Raw genomic sequence first — 25,056 nt, 5'->3', positions numbered from 1 at the left:
GATATGAGAAAAAGGGAAAACATGAGTAGAAGACAATATTTGGTAATATAAAACTCTGAACAGAGGCTATAATAAGTTGTGCTGTCTTTACACTATACCTGCAGGAATGTGGGCTTTAGGATAAAGTGGTGATGCTAAAGGTAAATTTGAAATATTTTGCATTTTAGAGGATGTATTTTCACAAGGCTGCATTACTTCATAGTAGTTTTGTGAAGATGTCATTACTCAATGTGGGAAAGATTAACTCTTAACTTCTCATGGCGAATCCAACTGCTGCTTCTTATTAATCATAAATGTTTATTTTAAATAAGAAGATAAGTGACCACCCAGTGGATACCTAATTTGACATGGAGCATTGTGAACGTCAGCATTAGGATTATGGAGCAGCCTGATAAAGTGTGAAGAGATATTTGTGTGTTGAAAATGAGAGGCTAATCCTGTGGGGCAACTCCGATGATCAGAGACTGACATTTATATTAATTGAAAATAATGCACAAGGATGCACAAGGAAAGGAAAGGAACTTTTATGGGGAGTTTTATTCACCACTCAGAGTTCTAGCTGTGTTATCAAATTTCTAGCAGACCTCTTGTTGGGTGTCCTCTTGCTTGACAAGAGCAATATTAAAATAAATTTCTTTCTGCTTTTTTTGGCTGATTTTCTCCTTTTTAGAATGGAGGCTGTCATCCCTAAATCCTCTAGAGATCAGCATGTCTAGTCAGCTGTCACTAGTTCATAACTCAAATAAACATACTTCATTACTGTTCACGTTTGAGATGGTTTGGGGTTTTGTTACTTTCTGTGTTCTTTGGTTCCTTTTCTTTGATTAAACCAACCATGTTTCTTTTTTACTTTGGTTCAGTTTTCTCTGAACCAAAGTTCAAAGAGGATTGAACTTTGATTCTTGCGTCTAGTTATTCCTTGTTTATCTAGTTTAATTATGCTTCTTAGGTATTGTTGTTCTTTAGTGTTAGATTCATTTCCTAGACTTAGAGCCTTGTCTACTCTCGCTTACCCCCTGTGCCACTTTCTTGCTGTCTTTCCCCTCACACTTGAAATCAGTTAGCCAATCAGCTCAGGTCCATTGTTCCATGTTCACTCTCCCATTACTTAAACACTTCTGCTCATCACTCTCCTTCCTGGTTCCTCCCGTTATACCTTGTTATCCCTGTAGTTTCTGTGCCACTCTTTATTTCCTGGATTCTATTCTACTCTGGCTCACTGCATCCCCCTTGCCTCCATGATTTTTGTTGTTGTTGTAACTTTTTGTTCATCGTTTTTTAAAATTAAATCCTTCAACATGGTCCATGCTCCCAATTAATGCTCTGTACATTTTTAAGTCACGCTCAGTATAAAGACAACAGTTCTGTTAAGACTTTGAAAATGTGACAGACAGTGCTCTGGTCAAATGCAACCAAAATGCTCTGGTCACTTGTGGCCAAAATGTTTATATGTGTAGTGACAAAGTAAGACTCCACATCACCCTAAGCACACCATGCCAATGAATTGGGCTGGCATTATTATGCTAGGAGGATTATTTTATTCAGCAGGGACAAGAAAGCTAATCCAAATCTATTGGAAGATCGATGGAGCTAAAAACATAGCAAAGCAGAGAGAAAACATTTTAGATGCTCTGAAAGACTTGAGACCAGGGCAAAAGTTTGTTTTCTCACAGGACAGAAACATTTTTTGCTGACCCATTTGTTGGCACCCCTGGAAAGATATGGAATTGGCCTTAAAATGAAATGATCTCCTATTAGTTTTTCCAACCCAATCTTTAATCAGAGTACATATATTCAGTCGGCGAAGATAACTGATGAATTATTGTTTTAACAAAATCTCTGGTGGCATGATTATTGATACTGCTGCTATTACTACTTTTTACCATCTCCTTGTGCAAACCACTCTTAGTCTTTTATTAAGGTTGGAGCACAGTGGGATGCTTTTATTTTTTTTCTATGTACAATGTCACTACATCTTCCGGAGTTTTGGGTTCTCACCGATTTTTCGTTCTTTCAGCATATCACACAAGTTTCATTTAGGATTTAGGTCTGACAGACTCCTAGTCTAACACATTCCCAACTACAGTGGGCAGAAGGTCATAAGCTACTTTTCCACATCTTCATTCTCTGTTTCATGCTAACCAACCTGGAGTCTTTGTTGCCAAAAATGCTTAATCTTGGTCTCATCTGACCAAATTAAAAAAAGTAAGGGAATAATTATTTTTTTATTTTATTTTTTTTCTGGGATGCTTTCTATACAACCAGATTGAATGCAGATAGCATCTATTTGTTGCTATGGCTATGTTGCTATGTGTTTGCCCTTGATAGAGATTTTCATAGCCATCTTACTGTCCTTTCATGGCATGATGACAAGAACATCAGGTCTTCAGGCAGCATTGCTTAACATGTTAATTTTTGTTCTAGCATTAGATATGGACAAGTTTAGCTTTTTAAATAGATGTCACATGTGCCAACAGTTAGTGTCTTTGTTGAAAACTGTTATTTTTTTAATATTAGATTTTTTTCCAAATGAAAATAAAATTTGCATCTAAATTTCTCTGTACAAAAATAAGCTACTAAAATTATAAATGTTTTTGGCACAAAATTTATAGAACTTATTTTCCTTTCAGCAAAATGACCCTGAGGATAACTCCACTAATCCAAATCTCCTATTTCAGAGGCATTTGTTCGTCTTGATATACTCTTTATGTTAAGGTTACAAGGTCTCTGAAGACTGCTGCGAGTCACCTTTGCCTGATGAGTTACATCATCTAACTGATGGCTTGTGAAAGCTGTGAGAAACATACAATACCTCAAATAAACCATTTCTGTCTCACTGTTTTACTTTAATGCATCCCAAATGCGTCTAAAGGGGCTTAGACAGATGTTGCTCTGCACAAAGGGTGTCGAAGGAGTCGGAAAAAGCTATAACTTAAATTCAGGGACTTGACACATGGAAATAAGGCTTTTTGTATGAAAATCTTATGGAGATTATGCTTTATGGAGCAAGTTTGATTTAAATTGTATGCAGTGGTTTCGACATGGTCATTACTGAGCATTACATACAGACAGAAGAACCTTGCATTGTGTTTTACTACCCTATAGGCAATGAGGGTTTTATGTTTGTCGTATTTTAGTGTGCTAACATTTTCCAACTGTCTTTTTTTCTTCTCCTGTCTTTTAGGATGCTGCCAGTGGAAAACACCGCAGTTGACGGGCAATCAAGATCAGAATCTGCTGGCATATGAGAAGTGTTGCTCCTCTTTAAACATCACATCTGACCGATTGCTGACCTTTTCATGAGTGATCAGCACTGTTGAGAAAGCTCACTTGTTGGCACATCTCATCAGCCAGTCAGATGTGCTGCCAATCAAAGCCAGAATAACGACGTGGACGCTAATAGTTGCCTGAATCTGCTCACACACAAGTTCAAGATGCTTCCACTGTTCCGAAATGCTTCATCGCACCATTCAGACCCTCAAGTGATTTAGAACCTTCCCTGTGGTACAACAAAAAGGCAGTTGCAGCTTTAAAGACAAAAAACTTAGAAGAGGAATTCTAAAAAAGCCACAAAGAAAAAGATCAGCAATGTTTTGGCCTATATTACTCACCCTGCAGGCTGTGTGCACCAGTGTGACACATGCTATGCAACATTACCCTGCAGCCTGGGGACACTATGACGTGTGCAAGTCCCAGATCTATACAGAGGAGGGCCTGGCATGGGACTACATGGCCTGTCAGCCAGAAGCCACCGACATGACAAAGTACCTGCGAGTGGCCCTCGACCCCCCAAACATCACGTGTGGAGATCCGCCTGAGACGTACTGCGCTTTGGTGAGTCGTAACCTCGCTTGTCCCCTGATGGAGACAAATGAGGCTGTAGGCAGGATCACACAGCATATTGGGTCAGGGATAGAGAGCGGAGCCTATGAGGCAATATGGTGCCGTAGAGGCAGAGATTAATGTGTATAGACCCGGTGAGCAATAGGAAACAAGTTCTAAGTGCAGCCAGAGCGCACACATGCACATGTTTCCGCATGCGTAAACACAGATTAAAGATGAGTTCAGATAAATTGGCAAATACTGACAGATGTAAGTGACCCCAATTTAGAGGAAGTCTTCTATATAACTTCAAACACAGTAAGCAAACATAAGCATAAATACATAAGTTGAAACTGTAAACTCACAATGTATTCACATAGTTGTTAATAGAAAATTATACAATGTATGTTTATATTAAATACTTGATTTTGATTTTTTTGTGTCAAACTTTACTTAGGATTTATATTTTCTCTATTTCCAATCAGTTGTATTACATTCTGGCTGAATTTACACAGTTGGATTTTATTACCTGCAACATATAATTTTATGGAAATTAGAGGAAGCGCTGCAGGAACGTAAAAGAAACTCCTGCAAAAGTTTTTGGTATGCTTTTTTTTTAACTTAGAGGTTACTCAACCTCTTACAGATTTCTTTTTGCCACTGAGGAGGTGACTTATAACCTGGTCTTTTCCCAAACTTAGACATTCTCACCCATGTTTGGGGCTTACTTTCCTGAAGGAGACTTTCCAAATGTTACAGATTACGTTGCTAAAATAAGGGGTTACTTTCTTGAAATGTTTAAGTTACATTTCATAACTTGGAGGTTACTCTTTGATGAACCAACATATTACACAATTTAGAGCGTACTGTCTTTGAATTTCCAGATTCATTTCCAGGATATTGCAGGTGATTTTGTTACTTCCAACGACAGGTCAGACTCGCTAGATGCTTAGAAGTCCCTTGCCAATGGTTGTTTTCCAGAGCATACAGTGAATAACAGGGAATGGAATTATATTATAAGACACACATTAACATCAAACAAAACTGTGTACACACACGCACACATACAGTATATTTTTCTAACTTCACAAGGACTCAACATTGGCCTCCATTCATTTTTCAGTCATTCCTATATCTTAACCCTGACCCTGACCCTTCACATAACCTAAACTCAATTCCCATTTCAGTTCTAAACCCAAACCCTAATCCAAAAATAGAACTTCTCTTTAAGAGTCTCGGGCTTTCTGCCCCATAATGGGTCCTCACAATGCAGTATTTGTTGGAAAATGGGTCTTACAAAGTGAGAATTGCTAAAACACACACACAACAGTAGGAAAAGGGTAATTGTACTTGTATGCGTGCTTGATCACTCAGTGCTGTGTTTCGGCCCTTACAAGCCATTATCAACAGTTCATCCCCTGGTTGAGTTTGTTTGGAAACACACTTAAAGTAAGCTTAAAGAGCCCATAGGCTTTAGTGACTCATTAAAAGCTGTGTGCCTGCCCACCGAGAGCTGCAGCAAGTAAACATTTACCAATTAGGATGGTCTTCCTTAAAAGTGAAACTTTTTATTTTTTATTTTCGCTGCACCAGATGGCATTGAGACATTTAATGCCACCGTAGGATGAAAAAGGAGTTAGTCTGGTATATTCATGTGTGATATTCTTTGGAGCCTTGTGTCAAAACAAGCTGTGTAACCTTCATCATCCCTGTAAATTTATCTGAATGTGCAACATTAACACAACACAAGGAGCAGGATGAGCAAAACAGAGCTGAATACCGTTGCCAAGTTTATGAAGACCTTTTCCTCCTAAATTTACTCATCCAGCTGGAGGCTTTTAGAACAATTTTCTTTCTCCTTTTACTTATTTTTTTTTTTTTCAAAATTTTTGGTGATTACAATTATGACATTGTTTCATTTATTTTGTTAAGGTACTGTTGTGTATGTGCAGTAAACTAATTAGTCAGATAGTTTAATAACAAAAAACAGTGCATAACCGTGAAGATTAAAGAAAAAGGTACAAGGTTTTTGCATCTTTAGTACATACAATCCAGAATAATGTGACATGCATTTGCATTTACACCTCTATACTCTGATACCTCTAAGTAACATTATGCTCTGGGGATGCTTTTCTTGAGGAGGTAAAGGGAAGTTAGTCTTGAGAGAATAGGACACCAAACTGAACTAAGTACAGGACTGCTTTAAAAAAAAAAAGACTGTCGAACGCAGCAGAAAACTTTAGAGGTTCGCCAGTAGATCCTCTAATATAGCTTGAGATACAAAGCAATTGTTTAAACATTATTAAGTGTCAGAGTAGATTAGCCAAAGTCCAGACAAATGAGAATCAATGGCCAAATTGAAGATTACTCTTCACATACATTACCCAAGAAGAATAGGTGGAAGTTTTATTTTCTGTGTGTAATTCTATTTGACTTGAGCAAAATGTGCTAAAATAATGTAGTGATTTTACTACTCTTAGTGGTGCTGGGTTTTCATTGCAATTTTTTCTGCTGCTGCTTATTTGATGTGTTTTGTTCTATTCCATGTCATATGGTCATGATAAGTAAATGAACATATGCTTAGAGCCTTACAGCCGTATTTTCAGTGGAAGATGGATATACAAAGTATGGCGTCAGGGAGGCTGAGCACAGGCACCACTTGGAGTTTTACATACAAAAAAATCCCACCTAAATACATTAAAGTTTGTGGCTGTAATGTGAAAAAATACAAAAATGTTCAAGGGGTGTGAATACTTTTGCGAGGCATTACATTTTTAACTGGGTATTCTAATCAATATAAGTGTATTATGGTAAAATCTCTTTAGCTATTGCATCACTTAGTAAAAACACAAGGAGGTATTTACGTGATATTGCATCAGCTGTTTGTGCAATACATTGTGAAAATATTCAGCAAGAATTCAGATTTTTGTTATTTTATTGCTTGTGTCAAAAATACTATTTGAGAAGGTCTGTGTGTGCTTTCCTTATTATTCTGGGTTGGCTGAGGATTAGTGGGTAATGGTTGGTAATTTCGTCTGTATTTCTGACTCTTCAGGTTTACAGCCCATTTTATAATATAAAAATATCTCAAATAAAATAACGTTTGGATGGAAAAAGAAAGAAATGCATTTTCATAGAATGACAAAAATAAGTGATAGGTCAAGATAAAAAATATATCTCACTAATGCATCAGAGAAGGTCAGAGTAAGAGTCAGAATCTTCAACATCATTTGTTTAGAGGTTGTTTAGTCATAAAAAACAAAATTTTAGATGTTTTACTTTTTTAAGTAATTAAGTAGTGCATTATAAAATAATAGCATGCATAACTAAAATACATTGTGCTCAGAAATATTTTCTAAATGACTAAAATGTTTCTCTAATGCGGTATTATTTCAACTAGCCTAAATATAAGTACATAAATTTGGACTTTGGCTGAAAGCCTGAGTACCTGGTAAGAATTCATGCATGAACAAGGAGGACAAGCCAAGTTCATAAAGAAAGGCCAGAATTTCAACCCAGAAACGTTTTTTTCTTTGTGTCAACAATGTCAGCCAAATGCATCAATGTGCGTCATTCTTTTTCATACATTCTCAGAACGCAAAACTTCCGCTTGACCGGCATTCTCGCGCTGACCTCATCTGAACTGAGAAATGAACAAATCAGTTGGTGATTTGCGGCAGTTCGGTCACTCAAATGATTCATTCAGATGAACAAATTGTTCATTAAGGACACAATGTGGCATTCTCTATTCAGAAAATATGAAACTAAGATATGCAAGGAACATTTTTTTATTCTAACGAATGTAAAGAAGGCAAAATGGTTGACTAATTCTACAGCTTATATGGATTTGAAATTATCATTGATCGGATGATTAGGAACAGAGCATTATGGACTGGCTTAAAAGGATGTTGTGTGTTTAATCTGTTTCCATACTTTGCTGGCACACAGTCAGACAGGCACCAGTGACCTTATCCACTGGTGGCCCCTCTAGGATGAGGGACCACCAATGGAAAGTGACCAACGTTAGACATGAGAGAAGCATGCAAATGAGCTCTTTCTGCTGGTCACTAAGTTGCAAATACAAAGTGATTTTATTTTGAATTCAACATAAGGCTGATGATTTTTGTTGCTTTTTATTTCATTGGCACCTATAAAAGTAGGAGTTTGAGACTTGTGTTGTTCAGAGCAGAAACAGAACCCATAAGATCGCAAATCATGTCTGGAAGGAGAAGAGTTGGCTGAAGGAGCTTAGTCTATGATTATTAGCCACATGAACATGTTCCCTCATAACACTATGGATACTGAGTGAACGGAGATGCACTTTTTGCAAGGCACAGAGTTTACAGTGTAATGTTCTAAAAACTATATAAAACACTAAACATACAGTAAGGGTACTTTGTGTACTAACTTAAGATGAACACTAAGAGAGCAGGGTCGAAGACAATTAATCTCCATTCGAAAACCTATTTGATTTGTTTATTTGCTCATTTTTTCAGATGAAGGCCTTCAGCCACAGTTCATAATACTTGTTCTCCTCAACTGCATAAACCCCTTCTTAAAGTACCTGTAATAACAATATATTTTTGATCTGCACTGCTGCGCATCTGATCTATACAGTCCATAGCTCAAAAATACAACATAACTAAAAAGAACCCAATAAATTGGGTGTTCTAAGCATTTTTCAACTTTTCTGTTAAATGTAATTTATCATTTTATTCATCATTTTGTCGCAAGTAATTAAAATAGATATTTAAATGGTCATTATTAACAAAAGTCTAATTAGACACACATGGATGCATATAGGCAAAGCAGTTATCACATTGGTTCCTTCCTGCATTATAGTTGTGAAACTTGAATGAATGAATGAATGAATGAATGAATGAATGAATGAATGAATGAATGAGAGCTGAAAGTCAAGCATCATCCTCCCATGTATTTTCCACAACTCACTGCCACATTGACTGGCATTGACTGGGAGTTGTGTAAACATTGCTAAGGCTGTATAAGTAATCATGCTTATGGCAGCTACTCTGGATGAAACCAAATAAATTCCTATAATTCTTTCAAACTTTACACACTTATTTGAGAATAGATGAGAAGAGATGTAGCTGCCAATTCACTCCAACATCTAATGCTGTATCTGTAGATGTAAAGGCGAAATGAGAGCCCCCCTAAGCTCCTTGGAGACGACACATTACTGGCCGTCTGTGCAGACGACTCATCTCTGACAATACCACGAGTCATTGTGAACTTTCAGTCTTTGTCTTACATGTCAACAACAACTAATGTTAGCATCTTCTAAATAGACTTTAGAGGCACAGATAGATTATGAACCATAGAAAATGGTTGGAAGCTTTGCTGACAGAAATGCTAAATTTGCTGAATGTATATTATGTATGAGCTCTGCCAGTTACATTTTGCCATGGAAACAAATTGCTGTTTCATATGTTGCTTATCACAGTTTCTTTCCAAAGCAAGGTGATGCAAATAGGTGTTTCCATTGAAGTTTTGTGATAAAACGATGTCAATACAGCTGAAATACCATCTCATTGTAGCACAAAAAAACTTTTTATTGAAAAATGTTTTTTTGTTTATTGCTGAGTTTTCATTATGCTAATTTATTTTCATAATTTCAATTTGTGCCATTTTTAGGTCAGTGGGAGTGCAGCTAGTGTTGTTGAGGAAGGTTAAGGAAGGCAGTGAGGGGTGTGTTTTCCAGAGGTCAACCATCATTGCCAAGCTCCAGGTGGTTCTGACTGCACCAGTGCACCAGATTTTGGTTTTGAAGATTGTCACAGTGGTTTCATTTTCCTTTTAGATTGATTTTATCACACTTGTCTCAGAAAATTTCAATCCTGTTCTCAGTTTTTGAAGATGTCAACTATTTTAAATTTTCTTTGAAAACCCCAGCAGCGAAGACTGCATCTCCCTTGAACTTCTATTTCTGGCTATGAGTCAGTTGTGCGGCAGTTGAAACCCAAAAAACTTTTTAGACACCAAATACTTGCAACAATGACAAATCCTTGTCGGAGAGAATCAGAGCAGGGCTTAAAAGAAAGAAATACACAGAAATTGACTTTCCAGCTCAAACCAGTACTGCACTGTTATTGCTTCTTTATTGCGTAAGAAAATAATTTTCAGGAGACGGGTTGACTAATTTGCTCAGATGATAATAAATGGAAGGATTGGTCACATTCGTCAAGCTCTCTTGTTTAGAAACCATAGTTCTGTCGAAAATTGCTCCCCAGCTAATTCATTTCCCCTTTCATATAAATTTATACATGAAACTACTTTAATTTTTAGAGTTTGCAGTACCTTGCAAAATTATTAATATCCTTTGGCTACTTCATAACCAAAAAGTTCAATTTGAGAATGGGCAAAAATTTTGGTCTTTGAATAATTAAAGCTGGTAAAGACCAACGTCAATGGACTTGCGATTGTATTTGGCACACCTTTAATTATTTTACGTTCACCTAACAGTTATGCACTAATTTAGTCAACAACAAAAAAACAAACAAATGAAATATATTTGTTTTTAGGTTGTAAGTTTAACAGGTATAAATATTTTTCCAGGGCACTGTAATCTTTCACAGATTTTACCTCAAGCCAGTGTGAGCATCTATATGATGACCTGTGTGTTTACCTCATGCTGCTGAAATGTCAAACAGGTCAGAGGTTAAATGCGGAACTGTCATTGCCCCTCTTTGATCCCTGCACCCTTTCTCCTCACTAGGAGATTCACTCATCCATGTATTTGTTTGGAGACAGGGAACAGTTGGAGCGTTTAACTTGCCGTCACCTTAGTGCCCTTGACTCTGTTGTGAACTGGCCCTGCCCAGCACATCATCACCGCACCACTGCGTACCAAGACACCGAGATGACATGCAACATGTCCCCTGGCTCCAGGATGGGGGGGGAGAATCATCATTTATTCTTTCACTTGCTGCCACCTTCTTTGTCTCTTGGCTTTTTAATTTCCCACTTTCTTGTTTTCTGTCAGCTGATGATGCATAATATCCAAGTCTTGTTTGAACACGTCGGGGTTCGCTGCTCTATATGAGGTGAGCAGTTGACAGATAGAGATATGCCGACATTTCTTTCCTGGGATCTGTGACAGGTTAATTCATGGACGGTTGTAAATACAAAGAAAGATGAATTATGCATGGAGATATAAAAGAAAGTGATAGACTTTGGGCTTTGACATAAAGACCTTTTAAAGAAAGATTAAGATTTAAATGCATGTTTCCTCACCGAGAATCTGTTTGCATTACCACATTATTAGTATGTGCTTTATCAATTTCTTTTTAAGGTAAATTTTACGAGATGTTTATTTGTTCGATTTACAAGTTGCTTCTCACTGTAAAATGTTAAGTTAATTCTTCTGCTTCAGGTCTCTGCTGGTAAAGTTACCTTTAATTACAACACATATTGTTTTCTAAATCTTGTGTGTTCAATTAAGAACACAAATATACTTCTATGTGTTCTACATCTTACAAATGAAAAAAAAAATTCAAAACTATATGGCTCTACTAAAAACATATGTTTGTTTGATTTAACTTTAACATGAATCTAAAAAATATGCATACTCGTGGTATTTTTAGATAAAAAATCAGCTTTATCTAGCCATTGTGTTTGTTTCAAATCTGAGTTAGATGGGGCATTTAGATAACAGAAACAATGTGGTGTCTGTTTTTATTTGTTCGAACAGGATGTTGAAAATTATTTATACCCTTTTCAATAATCAAAAGAAAATTCTTCATTGGGATTATTGGAATCAAATCCTTTTTAAGTGGTAACAAGCTTTTTGCATGTTTCCACTTTTTGATGGTATTTTGATGATTTAACTCAAAGCACATTAATGTATTAGACCAGCCTAATCCAAGTAAAGACCTAAATCTACTTGGAAATCTATTTGGGGGGGATAGCATTCTGCACTCATAGCCATTTTCTCGACAATACTTCCAACCCTTTTCTCTGGTTTAAACTCCATCTGTGTCTGTAAAGTCCATTTAGAAGGTGTTTGGATTAGTTGTTTTAGATATGTAGACCTGAAGTTCCTAATGTCTCTTTTTATCTGCAGAGATAGATTAACTGTCCATTAGGTGTGCTTCTGAGACATTTTTTGAAGAAATAAAATTGGAGTTATTTTGCAAAAATTATAACAGAGAACACACAATACATTACAATAATAAAATAGAAAACCAGTCATCGGGTATAAAGCATGTTAACATATCATGTTTACTGTAAAATCCAAGGTCAAAAATCTGGACTGTTTTGGAATATATTTTTAATATTTTTGCTCTACTCATGCACTAAGTCAAAGGAGCAAGACTTGACAGAGAGAAATAGTAGCAAGATGACAGGCAACTGTTGCGACCCACCTACCCTTAGGAAACCCAGCCATCATGCTGTCAGGCCATATTGATCTCTGAGAAAGAGTGAAAGAGGCTGCGCTTCAGAAGGGAGAGAAGCCAGAGAGCTTGGGATGAAAACACAGCTAAGGAAGAATGTTCGTTACCAAAAGAGGTGATGGTGTGATTTTATCATTCTCAGTGAATGGGTGACATTTCAGCAATGCTTTATTCCTCACTTTGGCATTTCAAATTAATAAAAAGACTAATAACTATGCAGATTGAAAAGATGGAGGACGAGTTGACACACTGTGAGCTGGCGCCTTGACGAACAATGCCGCAATTTCGTTCTCATGCTTTTCTTTCTTTCACTCTCTCAATTTCATCCCAGTTCCTATCAATTTATTTGAGATGACCCTTGCATCTCAAACGGCTCAGAACGGAGCGGGTGTCCTCTGGTTTTCTGCTGAATGACAATTCGCTCAGATCCAGTGAAACATTTCTGTGTGATTCGAAGGTGCTTAAATGAAACTAACTCACAATCGATATTGCATTGATTTAGAGGCTGCTCTTTAGTACGTCGTTAGATTGAATGCATACTAGGATGACAGATGGATTATGCTTAGATTTTGATTTAGTTTTAAACTATAGGGCCAAATCGTAATGAAACTGAGAAAATCAATCAGAAACTAAGCTTGTTGCAAACATCTTAGTTACCAAGTACAAAGATTTTTGTAAAAACAGTCAGAAATAAATGGACTTTGCACTTCCATTTATTGTAAAGTGACATGTCATATGTACATTCTTCAGTTAATGGCTCTTACTGTGTCTTGTTCTGTGCATCAATAGTTGTTTTGTGGATACATATTAGAGATGGTCTTCTCATAAACTTTATCTGCCTGCAGTCACTTTCATAGGCTGCCGCTTAATGTGTCTCATATGTAGGTAAGTTTAAAAATACATTTGATCTTTGTCCAAATATGATTAAAGGAGCCACATTTTAAGTAAATTAGGTTCTATGAAGTATGTGTTTTGTTTATAATGCATTGATATCCGTGTGTCTTCTTGGATGTAGGATGTGAAAATTACAGTGTGCTTCTGAGTGAGGAGCGAGTAAGCTACTTTTTATTATAATGGCTGGGTCATTTTTTTTCTACACCTGACTAAAGTCGGTGACAGTAGCCCCAGTATTTCCATATAAGCAATGAAATGAAATTATCACACTTAAATTATGAACATGGACACAAACCCGTTTGTGTGTAATGAAACGTCTCAATGTTTTGATGTTGATCTGGAGGCTGAATCCTCAATCGGCTGTCGCACTGTAGACTGAAATTACAAATGCAAGTTCAGCCAAAGTTTGGAAATCAGGGAACATTTTTCAAATTGAATAATAAGTCATAACTCTCAGAATGAGGGGCAACGGAAGGAAATCCCATGCTCAAAATCATCCTGTTCATAACTCTTCAACACACTTTTAGCTCCCGAATAGCGAGAGGAATTTGGCTGAGATGGGAATTTTCTTTATTGACCGAACTTAGTCAACTCTTCTATGTACTCTGTACATTAAGTTGAAATTATTTGCACATCTGCATCAAGTGGGCAGTTGTGTGAATTGTAATCCATCAAAATAGCCTTTAGATTTTTCATAATTGTTTAAGAAAAAATGGTCAAAAATGGAAAATACTTTTTTAATGCAACCTCTACCAGGAATAGTCAATGATCACTATCTTTATCTTTCTTAAGCACAGTAAAACCACTAAAGTTGTCCTCTTCAGTGTCAGAATTGAACAGATTCAGCATCATACACTTCATTAGTCTCTCTTTCACTGTTACTCTCAATGTTTCTCCGGCTAACAACCATGTCTCAGCATAGTTGTTGGCCCCTGGCAACATGTATTGTTACCTTGCAGCAGGAAGATCATAAATTTGAATTTCAGCTCATAGTTTTTCTGCATGAAATTTGCACGTTGCATGTTTGTTTTCGAGCTTCTTTTTATAGTCCAAAAACATCACCATTAGGTTAACTGGTTCTCTAAAATTCCCCTATGTATGTTTGTGTGCATCCATGGTTACATGCATTATATCCATGGTTACATGGATGCAAATGTAACTATGTCCCCTGCAAAAATTTGCCCTGTAACGGAAAGGGTGACCTGTACAGGGTTTACCAATCCTCTCACCCAATAACTGCTAGAGAGAAACCTTGTGACCCTGCAAAGATAAGTGGATATACAGTAGATCAGTGGTGCCCAAAGTCGGTCCTGGAGGGCCGGCATCCTGCACGTTTTAGTTCTCTCCCCGGTGCACCAACAACCTTTAAGTCTTCTAACGAGCCATCATTTGAGGCAGGTGCGTTAAACCAGGGAGAGAACTAAAACATGCAGGCTGCTGGCCCTCCAGGACCGACTTTGGACACCCCTGCAGTATATCATGGATGAACTGGTAGAGGGATTTCAGTTTTGAAGAAAATGTGACAAAGAATTTATGTGACTTCAAAATTAAGCTTTAATTCATACATAAACTCTGGTTATTTGAATAAAATTGACTAGAGTCTATATGTGTATAACTGCTTGGCATAGCTAGACCTATACATATTCAGAATCAAACACTCAAAAGCCCACTTCACCACTTTTATACTGTTGTGTTCTCCGAAAAGCATATTTTTAGCCCAGGTTGACACTAATAACATTTAGACTTATGATCCAGCACAACTGTATACTCAGCAGAATTAAATGCTCAACCAGCAGAGATGTCCTTCTTTTAAACACAGATATCTACATGGCAAGTTTTCTGTGCAGGATATCTTAACAGTCACATAAAAATGTAATAATTCATTATATAATTGTCTATCCAGTGAATTATGTGGAGCAAACCTCACAAAATGGCAAGAAATTGACCAAAGACAATTGAAGTTTCTCTTACACATGTGTGTTATAAAATCCCTCCTGGAATAAGTGGCTGCATGTCTGCTGTTAGAAGATCAGATGTGTTTTGACTCATTACATAATGATGGAAATCAGTTACATTTTCAATCTGAGATGCAGTTGACAAATTAATTGTCTTGTTCAAAATCTTGGTGAAGTTTTGGTAGCAGCTAAGTCTTTTACACATCCAGATGTTGACATTTTTTAATAATGTTATAATAATGAGATTTGTTATTTGATGCTCACAAAAAGGGAAGTCTAAGCCCACATGCCTTAAAGCCCACACAAATTGTGTTGGTTCACTCTCACAAAAATAAAGAGGGAAAACACAGGTGATATCCCCACAGTGACAACAAATGCACGCATACAAAATGTCTTTGATTCAGGGCTTCAAGCATCAAGAAAGACATTTCATGCACATAATTAAGTGTATATACTAATGAAAGCTCAGCGCTACCTTCCTTAATAAATCGGTGTTAAATTTACCCCAGTGGAGTTCTGCCACATGGGATAGATAATGAGGCCAGGTGTTAATTAATGTGGAGTGTGTTTCCTCTCGTTTGCTGACGCCCCGTGAATCCAAATCAAGGCTACGGCCCTGCATCTTGGTGCGGCTGAACTGCCAAGTGATGCACTTCAAAAGGCCAGACTGGCTGTGCTGCAGCCCTCAAAGGGACTGCTTTGGCGAGGGCTGTGTTCCAAAGGGCGGCGTGTTTGGCATGTAGTAAATTGAAATGTGAATGCTTAAAGTAATTTGTGTTTTCTTTTTGATCAAACATCAGCTTCAATAGCTGGTTACAGAAATCACCTCTACACCCTGTGATATGCAGGTAAAATGCCTGCCTTCTGAATTTGCTTTCATTTTATTTTGATTCAGTCTCACCCATTACACTCATAGCGACAACTTTCTAGCATGGCAACAAATAAATATGACATTTTTTCTCTCCCCTTTTTAAAGTCTGTTGACAAACTGAATATATTCTTCTTAGAAATGTATAATCTTTTACTTCTGACAATATTTTTTTTTACCCCACTCCCTTCATGTCCGTTTAAACAAAACAGTTGTATTGAAATAACATGTGCCATGAATAGGGTAATATAAATAATGGGAATTGAATTCAATTATTAGATGACCAAACTCACCGTATCACTTCCCACATTCCTAACCCCTAACCCTAGCACTACTCAGTAGGTTCACGCTACTGCCTGATTGGAAACCCTTATTGACCATGTTGCAGATGTTCAAAACAATCATCATTACATATTAAATAAAATCATCTAGCCTTGCAGAAGCATGCTTACCCCTTGAGCTTTCTACAGGTATTGCTGTAAGGGGGTTAAATACATATTCATGAAAACCTTTTCAGATTCTTGTCTGTATACATACCTTTGTGTACATATTCAAAATACACACTCAAATAGTTTGATTTAAGTGAATTTGTCCTCATCATAATGTAATGCAGTTTATTTTATTTTTGTATGCCAGTTGGTAAAAGGTTTTTATTTTTTATCAAATCAAACCCAGTCAATTGCATCAATACTGAGCAAGTATGTGTCACCAGTGAGAAAAAAAAGCAACTCACAACAGGCAGAAGCCTCAATGTGAGGGCTGTCTGGCACAACTAATTTTGGATTTGAGTAGACATGCACACAATAATAAACATAGAACCTATGATGCTTGTGTATTTTGGTAAATATTTTAAAGCAGATTTGATGGACAGTAGGTTTATTTCTGGTTACATACAGGAAAAAAACACACCTAAGGAAATAAGCTTTGAGCCAGTACTAAAAACAGATTACTCAAGTTTGTGTTCTTAATTTAAACCCTTCCATTGTAGATTTGGCTGCATGTTTAGGGTCAGTGTTCCAATGTGTGTCTTATTTAGCTTCATAAATCTTCCCTTCAACTCTTATTGACGTATCTTCACCAGCTGAAAATCATCTTACGTACTTGATTTTTCTTCCTTTAAATAATACAAGTATAACCAGTTCCCCCACTGGTTATACCACACAGTCATGCAAGTATAAAAAATGGATGTACATTCATATCTAAGGGCAATTTAAAATGACCAATTAACCTATCCTGCATGGTTTTGAATGATGTGTGAAAGCCAGAGTACCTGGAGAAAACCCACACCCACAAACTCTACAAAGAAAGGCCCTGGTTGAGATAGCAATTCCTTGATCTTTTTCCTGTGAAGCAACAGTACTAACAAATTCACCACCACGCAGCCCTGGTGTCAGATCAGTCTCACTGGAAGGACTAAGAAAGACATTTTAGAAATACCTGGAATGCAGTATATTTTGTCCTGTTCAGGCACGATACTTCAAATCACTATCCTGTACTAAGAATATGTGGCAGAGTAGCACTGAAAAGCAAATGCATATATATCTGTATTTAAACCTCACAAGTTCAACTGTAATTAAACAGCAGAAAGTAAAGAATGCTATTCTGCCTTCTGCAAAAGTCTTCTGTACAAATCTCTAGATGATAATTCTGTGAATGTCTGTGTTATTTAAACTTACATGTAACATATTTTTTTAGCCTTTAACAAGTCTTTCCTTTGACAGAAACATTTATTACAGCAAATTGATGCTATTTAAATGGAATTATGTATAACTTATTAATACCTATTAATTATAATGAGTCATATGTGTTATGCAAAGCATGTAGGACTTAGGTATGCTAAAGCATGTTGACTTAAGTCAATGGCAATAACTATGTCTCCCTAAATAACAAGATTTTCCTGTATTTCTAAGGCCCTTAAGGTTACTCAAACATAGAGTAACCTCATTTCAACAGCATTTCTTGTTAGTCTTGTTTATCTACAGCAAATCCAACAGCTGCTTGAATAGCCACTTGTGAAATTTCCTCCCTCTCCAGCCAGCCCACCCCATGAATGAGGACGAGCATCCAGAGGTGTGATTGAGATAGAGTGTAGGTCGGCAGGTGTCATGTGGCAGGTTAGAAGGTGTAAGGCCGGTCAAGATGATAGGCTGATTAATCTAGCAACACCTCTGGTCTGGAGGGAATGACTACTCTCAGCCACAGAGGAATCACAGAAGTCATAGAATAAGATACCTATGGGCTGCAGAGAGAATATATATATATATATATATATATATATATATATATATATATATATATAGAGAGAGAGAGAGAGAGAGAGAGAGAGAGAGAGAGAGAGAGAGAGAGAGAGAGAGAGAGAGAGAGAGAGAGAGAGAGAGAGAGAGAGAGAGAGAGAGAGAGAGAGAGAGAGAGAGAGAGAGAGAGAGAGAGAGAGAGAGAGAGAGAGAGAGAGAGAGAGAGAGAGAGAGAGAGAGAGAGAGAGAGAAAGAAGGAGAGAGAGAGAGAGAGAGAGAGAAAGAAGGAGAGAGAGAGAGAGAAACACTTAACTGTCATAAAAAACATAAACACAAGAATTCTGTAAGGGGGTAAAATACTATTTGCTCTTTCACTGAATACAATGAATGTAGAGTAAAGATCTCAACATTACATGATGAATATTGCACTGATTTCTGTACTAGTATGGTATGCTGATTCAATCGTAATAAAAGTAAGACTTTTACATTCAGGACCACCATGAAGGGTACTTAACATCCACAAAGCCTTCATGACAATATAACTGGGTGAGTGTCCAGATTGCTTTACATTCTAGTAAATGACATTAAGAATCACAGCTCCTGTATCTGCCTATGCCCCCTTGTTCAAACCCTGATATTGGATTGACCTTATGGGCTGCAGATCAGGACATCATTATCTGCAAGCAGCTGCAGATTCACTGCTCAGGTCTTCTGCACCAAGCAGACACCCTGGAAGGATCATGTTGCTTAGATAAAACCAGCTGGTTTCTATGACACTGCAGTCATGGGAGGAATGTAGATGTCACTAATACCAATAAGACACAGGCCATTAAGAGGTCCACTAAATGTGGCATGATCTGTATGTCAATTGGTGTGAATTGCAAGGAGATATATTACTGGGTATAAAATGGATTGTCTTTCTATGAGCCATATTGGCTTTTAGAGTGTGGGTAAAATAAAGATAGATCAAAATTAAAAGAATCATACTGATTAGAAACCAAGGAGGAATTAGGTTTTGTCAAAAACGAGAAGAATTAAATTTTTTTAAAACCAATCAATGAAAATGACATAAAAAAAGGTATAAAAAAATGGATGTTTCATATAAACCTAAAATTTTCCTGGTAAAGTTTGATTATTTTATCATTAACAAATGTAATCTTACTATGTAAAAATGCAAAAGCAATTACTTTATTACTTTATTAATGTTACAGTATTAACTGGTTATTACAGTGGGCAACTATTGAATATCTATTTTGGTCACCATTTATCAGCATGTGATTATAAATTCTTTGATTAAATTAATTAATTTCTGTTGTTTGCTGTCACAAATGGAGAAATAAATTGTATTAAAACACAACATTTAACATTAAAATATTACATCATACGTAAAGGCTGTTATATTTAAAATATATTTTTAATCTGATCTGGTCTCTAATCTGGTGACCTATGCAATAAAATCCTAATAAAACACATTGAATATCTTTGCAGGACACAGTTTTTTTATATATATATTTCAGCATGCTCATTTCATAATAGTTACATAACGTCATAAATATGTTGCTTTGTTTTAAGAAATGCTTAGCTAACCCTTTAGCAACATTCCAATACATGTCAGATCTTTATTTTTAAGGTCAAGTCTATTTTTCAGCTGGTCGATATTTCATTTTGGTCCAAAATCCTTGCCTCTTTCACATCCTCCACTGACTTTTCCCCTCTCCTACAGCCACGATCACAGGTAAAGGATCAAGTTGAGAGGGTTTATTGTTTTTCAATAGCTGCCCCCTGGCAGAGCACTGAAGGCCTTGGTCTTAAATGACCATGGAAGGTATTGATCTTTATAGGGCGCTGTTTTTGTTGTTAAATAACCACCACAGGATATCTGCTAAAAGGTGCTGACATTTCTCTCAATCTCCCATTTCACATAAACTAGCCTGTATAAAGGCATAACAGTATGCTGGAGTTCAGGAGTAGTAAATAAGCACTAAACATGATATGCTTCCCCAAAGGTTTGAAGTCGACGTACTCAACAAGAAAATGTTGCAAGAGTTTGTGACTTCTTTCTGCTGCTTTATTTATTCTACTAAACTTTGCTGCTTAGTGCTTCTATTTACTGCTCTTCTCATTGTTTTGTTAGAAAATTGCTTACCCATTATCCTCTGATACTGTTGTCACCCACTTCTTCATAGCATCTGTGAATGAGAGTCCTTGCTCGGCTGATGTGAAGGCAGCCACCCCACTGTTCACAAAACCAAACCAAAGAACCAATAAAAGAAATAACTGAAAATTCATGCTCTCGAATAACAACAGGTAAATCAGTGCTTCTCACAAACTCCATCTTTTCCTCCTTCTCTGTACCATCAACTTCTCCAACAGACGTAAAGCAGTGACTATAATGACCCTCAGCAACACATTGTCAGTAAACTGAGAACTTGAGTACAATTTATTGTCCCTGCGGCAAAACCAGGCAGCCACCATTCTCCCTATTACCCCTTATTCTCTATTTCTAAATTTCCATTTTTTTTCTATTTTTTTGGTTTCAGGCTGCTCTGTGGCCTTTTAAGCTTTGGGTTAGTGTTGAATGTGTGTGGGAGTGCATGGGCATGAAAGGAGAATACTTTTAGCAACTGAGATGCTCCTTAAAAAGGTTTACATTCACACTACCGCCCACTCTTTCTTATTCTCACATTCTCTCTTAGCAGCATAACCCTCATTACCCTTCTAATTGGATCATGTTATGCTCCTTTGAGTCAGCTGAACCAATATCTTGCAGTCTTGTCCTTGATAGCACAGCTATATCTCTTCAGGCTGAAGAGTAAGTCGGTGATAGCATAACATAGGAAATGAAACAGACTCTTGAGATGTGTATCTAAACACAGTCTTCATACCATTTTCTCAGAGGAAGATAAACCTTAAAATACTTTTCTTTATTTCTGAAATAGAGATTTTGCAACTCATTTGAAGAGAAAAGCAACCACTAGTCTTTTCAGATAAAAATATAATGGTGGGCCTGACCTAAAGCCATTGTGGGCCATGAGATGGAGGCAATAACTCACCTACGACAGACAGACAGACAGACAGACAGACAGACAGACAGACAGACAGACAGACAGACAGCAGAAAAAACAAACTGCTTTGTTCCTAAGTTTTTGCCTTAAATCACTAGTTTCAAGCCTTTTATACAGAGTTATGTTCGTTAAAATATATATTCCTATTCAGGGTTCTAATTCCGACTATGGGCATGTGTTTGTAGCATTTATTAAATCTTCAAACTTTCATAAGGCACTTTTAAACAGTACAGGCTACTAGGTATAATTAGAATATATACAGTACTTCTTAGTAATATTTTAGAGTGGATATTTAGTCACTTTGTTTTTTAAAGGTTAAAATATTTTGTTGGAATTTGATGTGATTTTTTTCGGGGCACAGAGGAATCGGATAATTTCTTTACAATCTGAGAGTTTGGGGGTCCTTTCTCCTCTTTAAATCATTTCCAGAGTAGAGTACCAGATCATTGCTCATTATTGAACCATGTTAGAGTTGATATGAATCTTCCTGGTACTTAACCTCATTGTTCATGGACCAAAAGGTGAGAGAAATGTATTTAGAAAGGAGCCTTGCGCTCTCTGCCCCCAATTCAGTTCTCGCTCTTTCATCGTTCCTTTGCTACTCTGTCCACACCCACACACACACCAATACATACTGCTTGTGTGCACACATATGAGCAAACACATTCAGAGCTCTCTATCCCTGTCACAAACAAACACAAACACATCAAGAGCGCAGCTCTTTCTACCCGCAAACTCGATCGCATAAACACCCGAACTCGCTGGATGTCTATGGCAGAAACCAAGCACGGGCCCATGAAAAATGCATGTCCCTTTGCGTGTTTCATAAGAAATACTCATCGGGATTCCATTCCTATCCAAGCTGAAATACCACACAAGAATATCAATTACACAGGCAATTTGTGGGGCAGGTCGGAGCTGGAATTGTGCTCATCAGGAATACGGTATCCACAGTATCATCTCAATGAGAGGGTCACCATCTCCTGCAGCCTTAGAAATGACATTGCTAGATTACGACATGCACATGGGCTTTAATGGAATAGAAATTGTGTAGAGCAAAGTTGTAAACCATCAAAGCAAAGAAACAGTGGACAATGTTTAGTTTGAGTTAAATAAAAAAAATTTAATTACTTTTGTGTAATTCTATTTTTTAGTGTTCGTGCCTGTAGCTACAAAAATTCATCTTCTCCTGTGTTTTATTTTTTTTTAAATATCACATTGACATGTTAAAACTTTAGTTTTTGAATGTGAGCCTCAGGTTTTGGTTGTTTTCACTCCTGCTCTGATCAATTCTGATCCATCTTTTATTAGTTTGCTGAGTGGTTACATATGTTCTTTTCAGATACCTGAAGGAACAGTTCATAGTTCCTCACCACTTTCTTCATCAAAGACGTTTAAACATGGCCATTCAAACTATGTACTAAAACCTGGTAACAACTCATTAAAAAAATAAATAAATAAAACAAACTATATATATATCACATTATACCCCCAGGATCAATATTACCCCCATGACAATAAAGTAATGGATTCCATTTTCATCAAAATCTATTTTTTTCTTTATCTGATTTCAAAAATATTTTTTAATTCAATGTTAATTCCTATAAACGTAACTCAAAACTTTACCAACATTGCATTTATTAAAATAAAAAGCATTTGCAAAAATTGCATTTAGGTCAAACTTTCAGCACTAACATAAAGCAGAGGAAATTATTTTAACGCTTTATGTAATTATTGTGTTAAAAAGTGATAAAGGTCCTTGTGGGACAGAAATTACACAGATTAGAGTATCTGGATCTATGTTTCTTGTGTCTGTCCTTATCAAATAAAAATTATAGACAATTCACTTACTTTTGCTTTTATTGTGTTTTCGTTCAGGAGAATCCTTACATGTGCAACAACGAATGCGATGCTGCTACTGAGGAACTGGCTCATCCTCCTGAGTTGATGTTTGACTTCGAAGGTCGAAATCCCACAACGTTCTGGCAATCGACATCATGGAAGAAATACCCAAAACCTCTGCAAGTCAACATTACGCTGTCCTGGAACAAGACAATTGAGCTAACTGATGACATCGTTATCACCTTTGAGTCAGGCCGGCCAGAGCAGATGGTCCTGGAGAAATCGCTCGACTACGGTCGCACCTGGACCCCTTACCAGTTCTATGCCACTGATTGCCTGGATGCTTTCACCATGGAACCCAAGACAGTGAATGACCTGTCTCAGCGCACCCTGCTGGACATAATTTGTACTGAGGAATACTCTCGAGGCTATGTGTGGAAGAACGACAAGACCGTACGTTTTGAGATAAAGGACCGCTTCGCTCTATTTGCTGGACCTCGACTACACAACATGGCTTCACTATACGGTCAGCTGGATACCACTAAGAACCTGAGAGATTTCTTCACAATCACAGATCTGAGGATTAGATTACTAAAGCCAGCTACTGGAGCCACCATGGTGGATGAGAACAATTTATCCAGATACTTCTACGCAATATCTGACATCAAGGTACAGGGCAGGTAAGATCCACTAAGAAGTCTTTAAGACTTGCACTTAGTTGCTATTTTGTTTATTTCAAATAAATAGCTTTATTTAAAAAAAGTCTGTGTTCACACTGGGATGAAGGCTTTCAGAAAAGATGAATAATTCAAGACTTTTTTTAAGGCAAATTACAACTTCAGAAACACTTGCGTCAGAAGTGACCTGGATATTAGGTGTAGTACTCTTGACTGAAAAAATGCTAATGCTCTGTGTGCTTGTACCGAATTATATTTTAAATTACTGACTAGCACCCCATTCTTGCTTGCAACATTAAGTTTTATATTAGCAAATATCACATTTAACGCCCAGTAAGTGAACTAAACTGAGATCAATTCCAATACATATTTTAGTTTCCGGATCTTGCAGTGTCGCTGAACGTCATATGTTCATTAGTGAATCATCAGTATGACTCTGTTATTTTCAGAAAGTAGAAACATTGTCCCGTGATGCATGGAAATGCCTCACACGTCGGCCATAAAGCTTCCACAGCTGCTCTCCTATGGGATCTGTGCTGCTTGCTGCCTTCAGTTTATACAGAAAGTAAGTGGCTTGGTAATGACCCATCAGATGGGCCTCTAGGTAAATTAAGGTTTTTGCTGCCTAATTGGAATTCAGTGTACTTCAATGGTAGAGTAAAACCATTAGCAGGTCGGCTAATTGGTTAGAGATTAATCTTGTAATTAAGAATATTTGCAGCTGATTAAATACTAATTATCCAGGACACATCAGTGAAATGTGACAATGTTAAAGCTCCCAGACTATGGCTCCAAATTTACCCTTGCCCTGTTCAGTAAAGAGGGGATTTATGATTTAATCAATGATGTTCCTGCACTTAAATAATAAATTTTTATCTGACTAGATTACTGGGTGAGAATAAGCTGCCATGCTGTGCAAAAAACAATCTGACAAGGTCTCATGGCATTTGATGTGTTTGATCTAATATCTGGAGAAGTTTTGCATAACAGTACAGTGTAATTTTTTCTCCATGAGCAATTCATGTTCTTGCAGTCACACACCGTCTTGCAGTATTGATACTTACACTGTAAACATGAATTGATGAGCTCTAAATTGAAAGGATGGCTAGCTGACGTGGAATAGCATCTCCCACCGTTATCTTATTTTGCCATTCATTAGGGTAGCAAAAGGTTGAGTGTAGGGAAAATAAGTTATTTTTGCACAATTTTCCATCCTGCCCCAGGGCATCCAATTCAATTTTCGAGCAGAAGTTTGCAACGAGAAAGAAAGGGAAATAAACATATGATT

General features: G+C 37.0%; 1 protein-coding gene across 5 annotated transcripts in view; it reads left to right on the top strand.

Moving 5' to 3' along the window:
- The window catches only part of LOC102229933 (netrin-G1-like), a 64,729-nt gene that overhangs the window by 4,038 nt on the left and 35,635 nt on the right, over nucleotides 1-25,056 (top strand). For all 5 annotated transcript variants that reach the window (XM_023334852.1, XM_023334854.1, XM_023334855.1 and 2 more), the window contains 2 exons: nucleotides 3,185-3,834; nucleotides 23,128-23,771. In XM_023334852.1, the coding sequence (XP_023190620.1) occupies nucleotides 3,589-3,834; nucleotides 23,128-23,771 (890 nt within the window). In that variant the 5' untranslated portion in view covers nucleotides 3,185-3,588. The remainder of the gene's footprint in view (nucleotides 1-3,184; nucleotides 3,835-23,127; nucleotides 23,772-25,056) is intronic.

This window comes from Xiphophorus maculatus, chromosome 6 (genome assembly GCF_002775205.1).
Source record: "Xiphophorus maculatus strain JP 163 A chromosome 6, X_maculatus-5.0-male, whole genome shotgun sequence".
NCBI lineage: Eukaryota > Metazoa > Chordata > Actinopteri > Cyprinodontiformes > Poeciliidae > Xiphophorus > Xiphophorus maculatus.
Note: the sequence above shows the minus strand (reverse complement) of the source record. Positions and strands in the feature narration are given on the sequence as shown.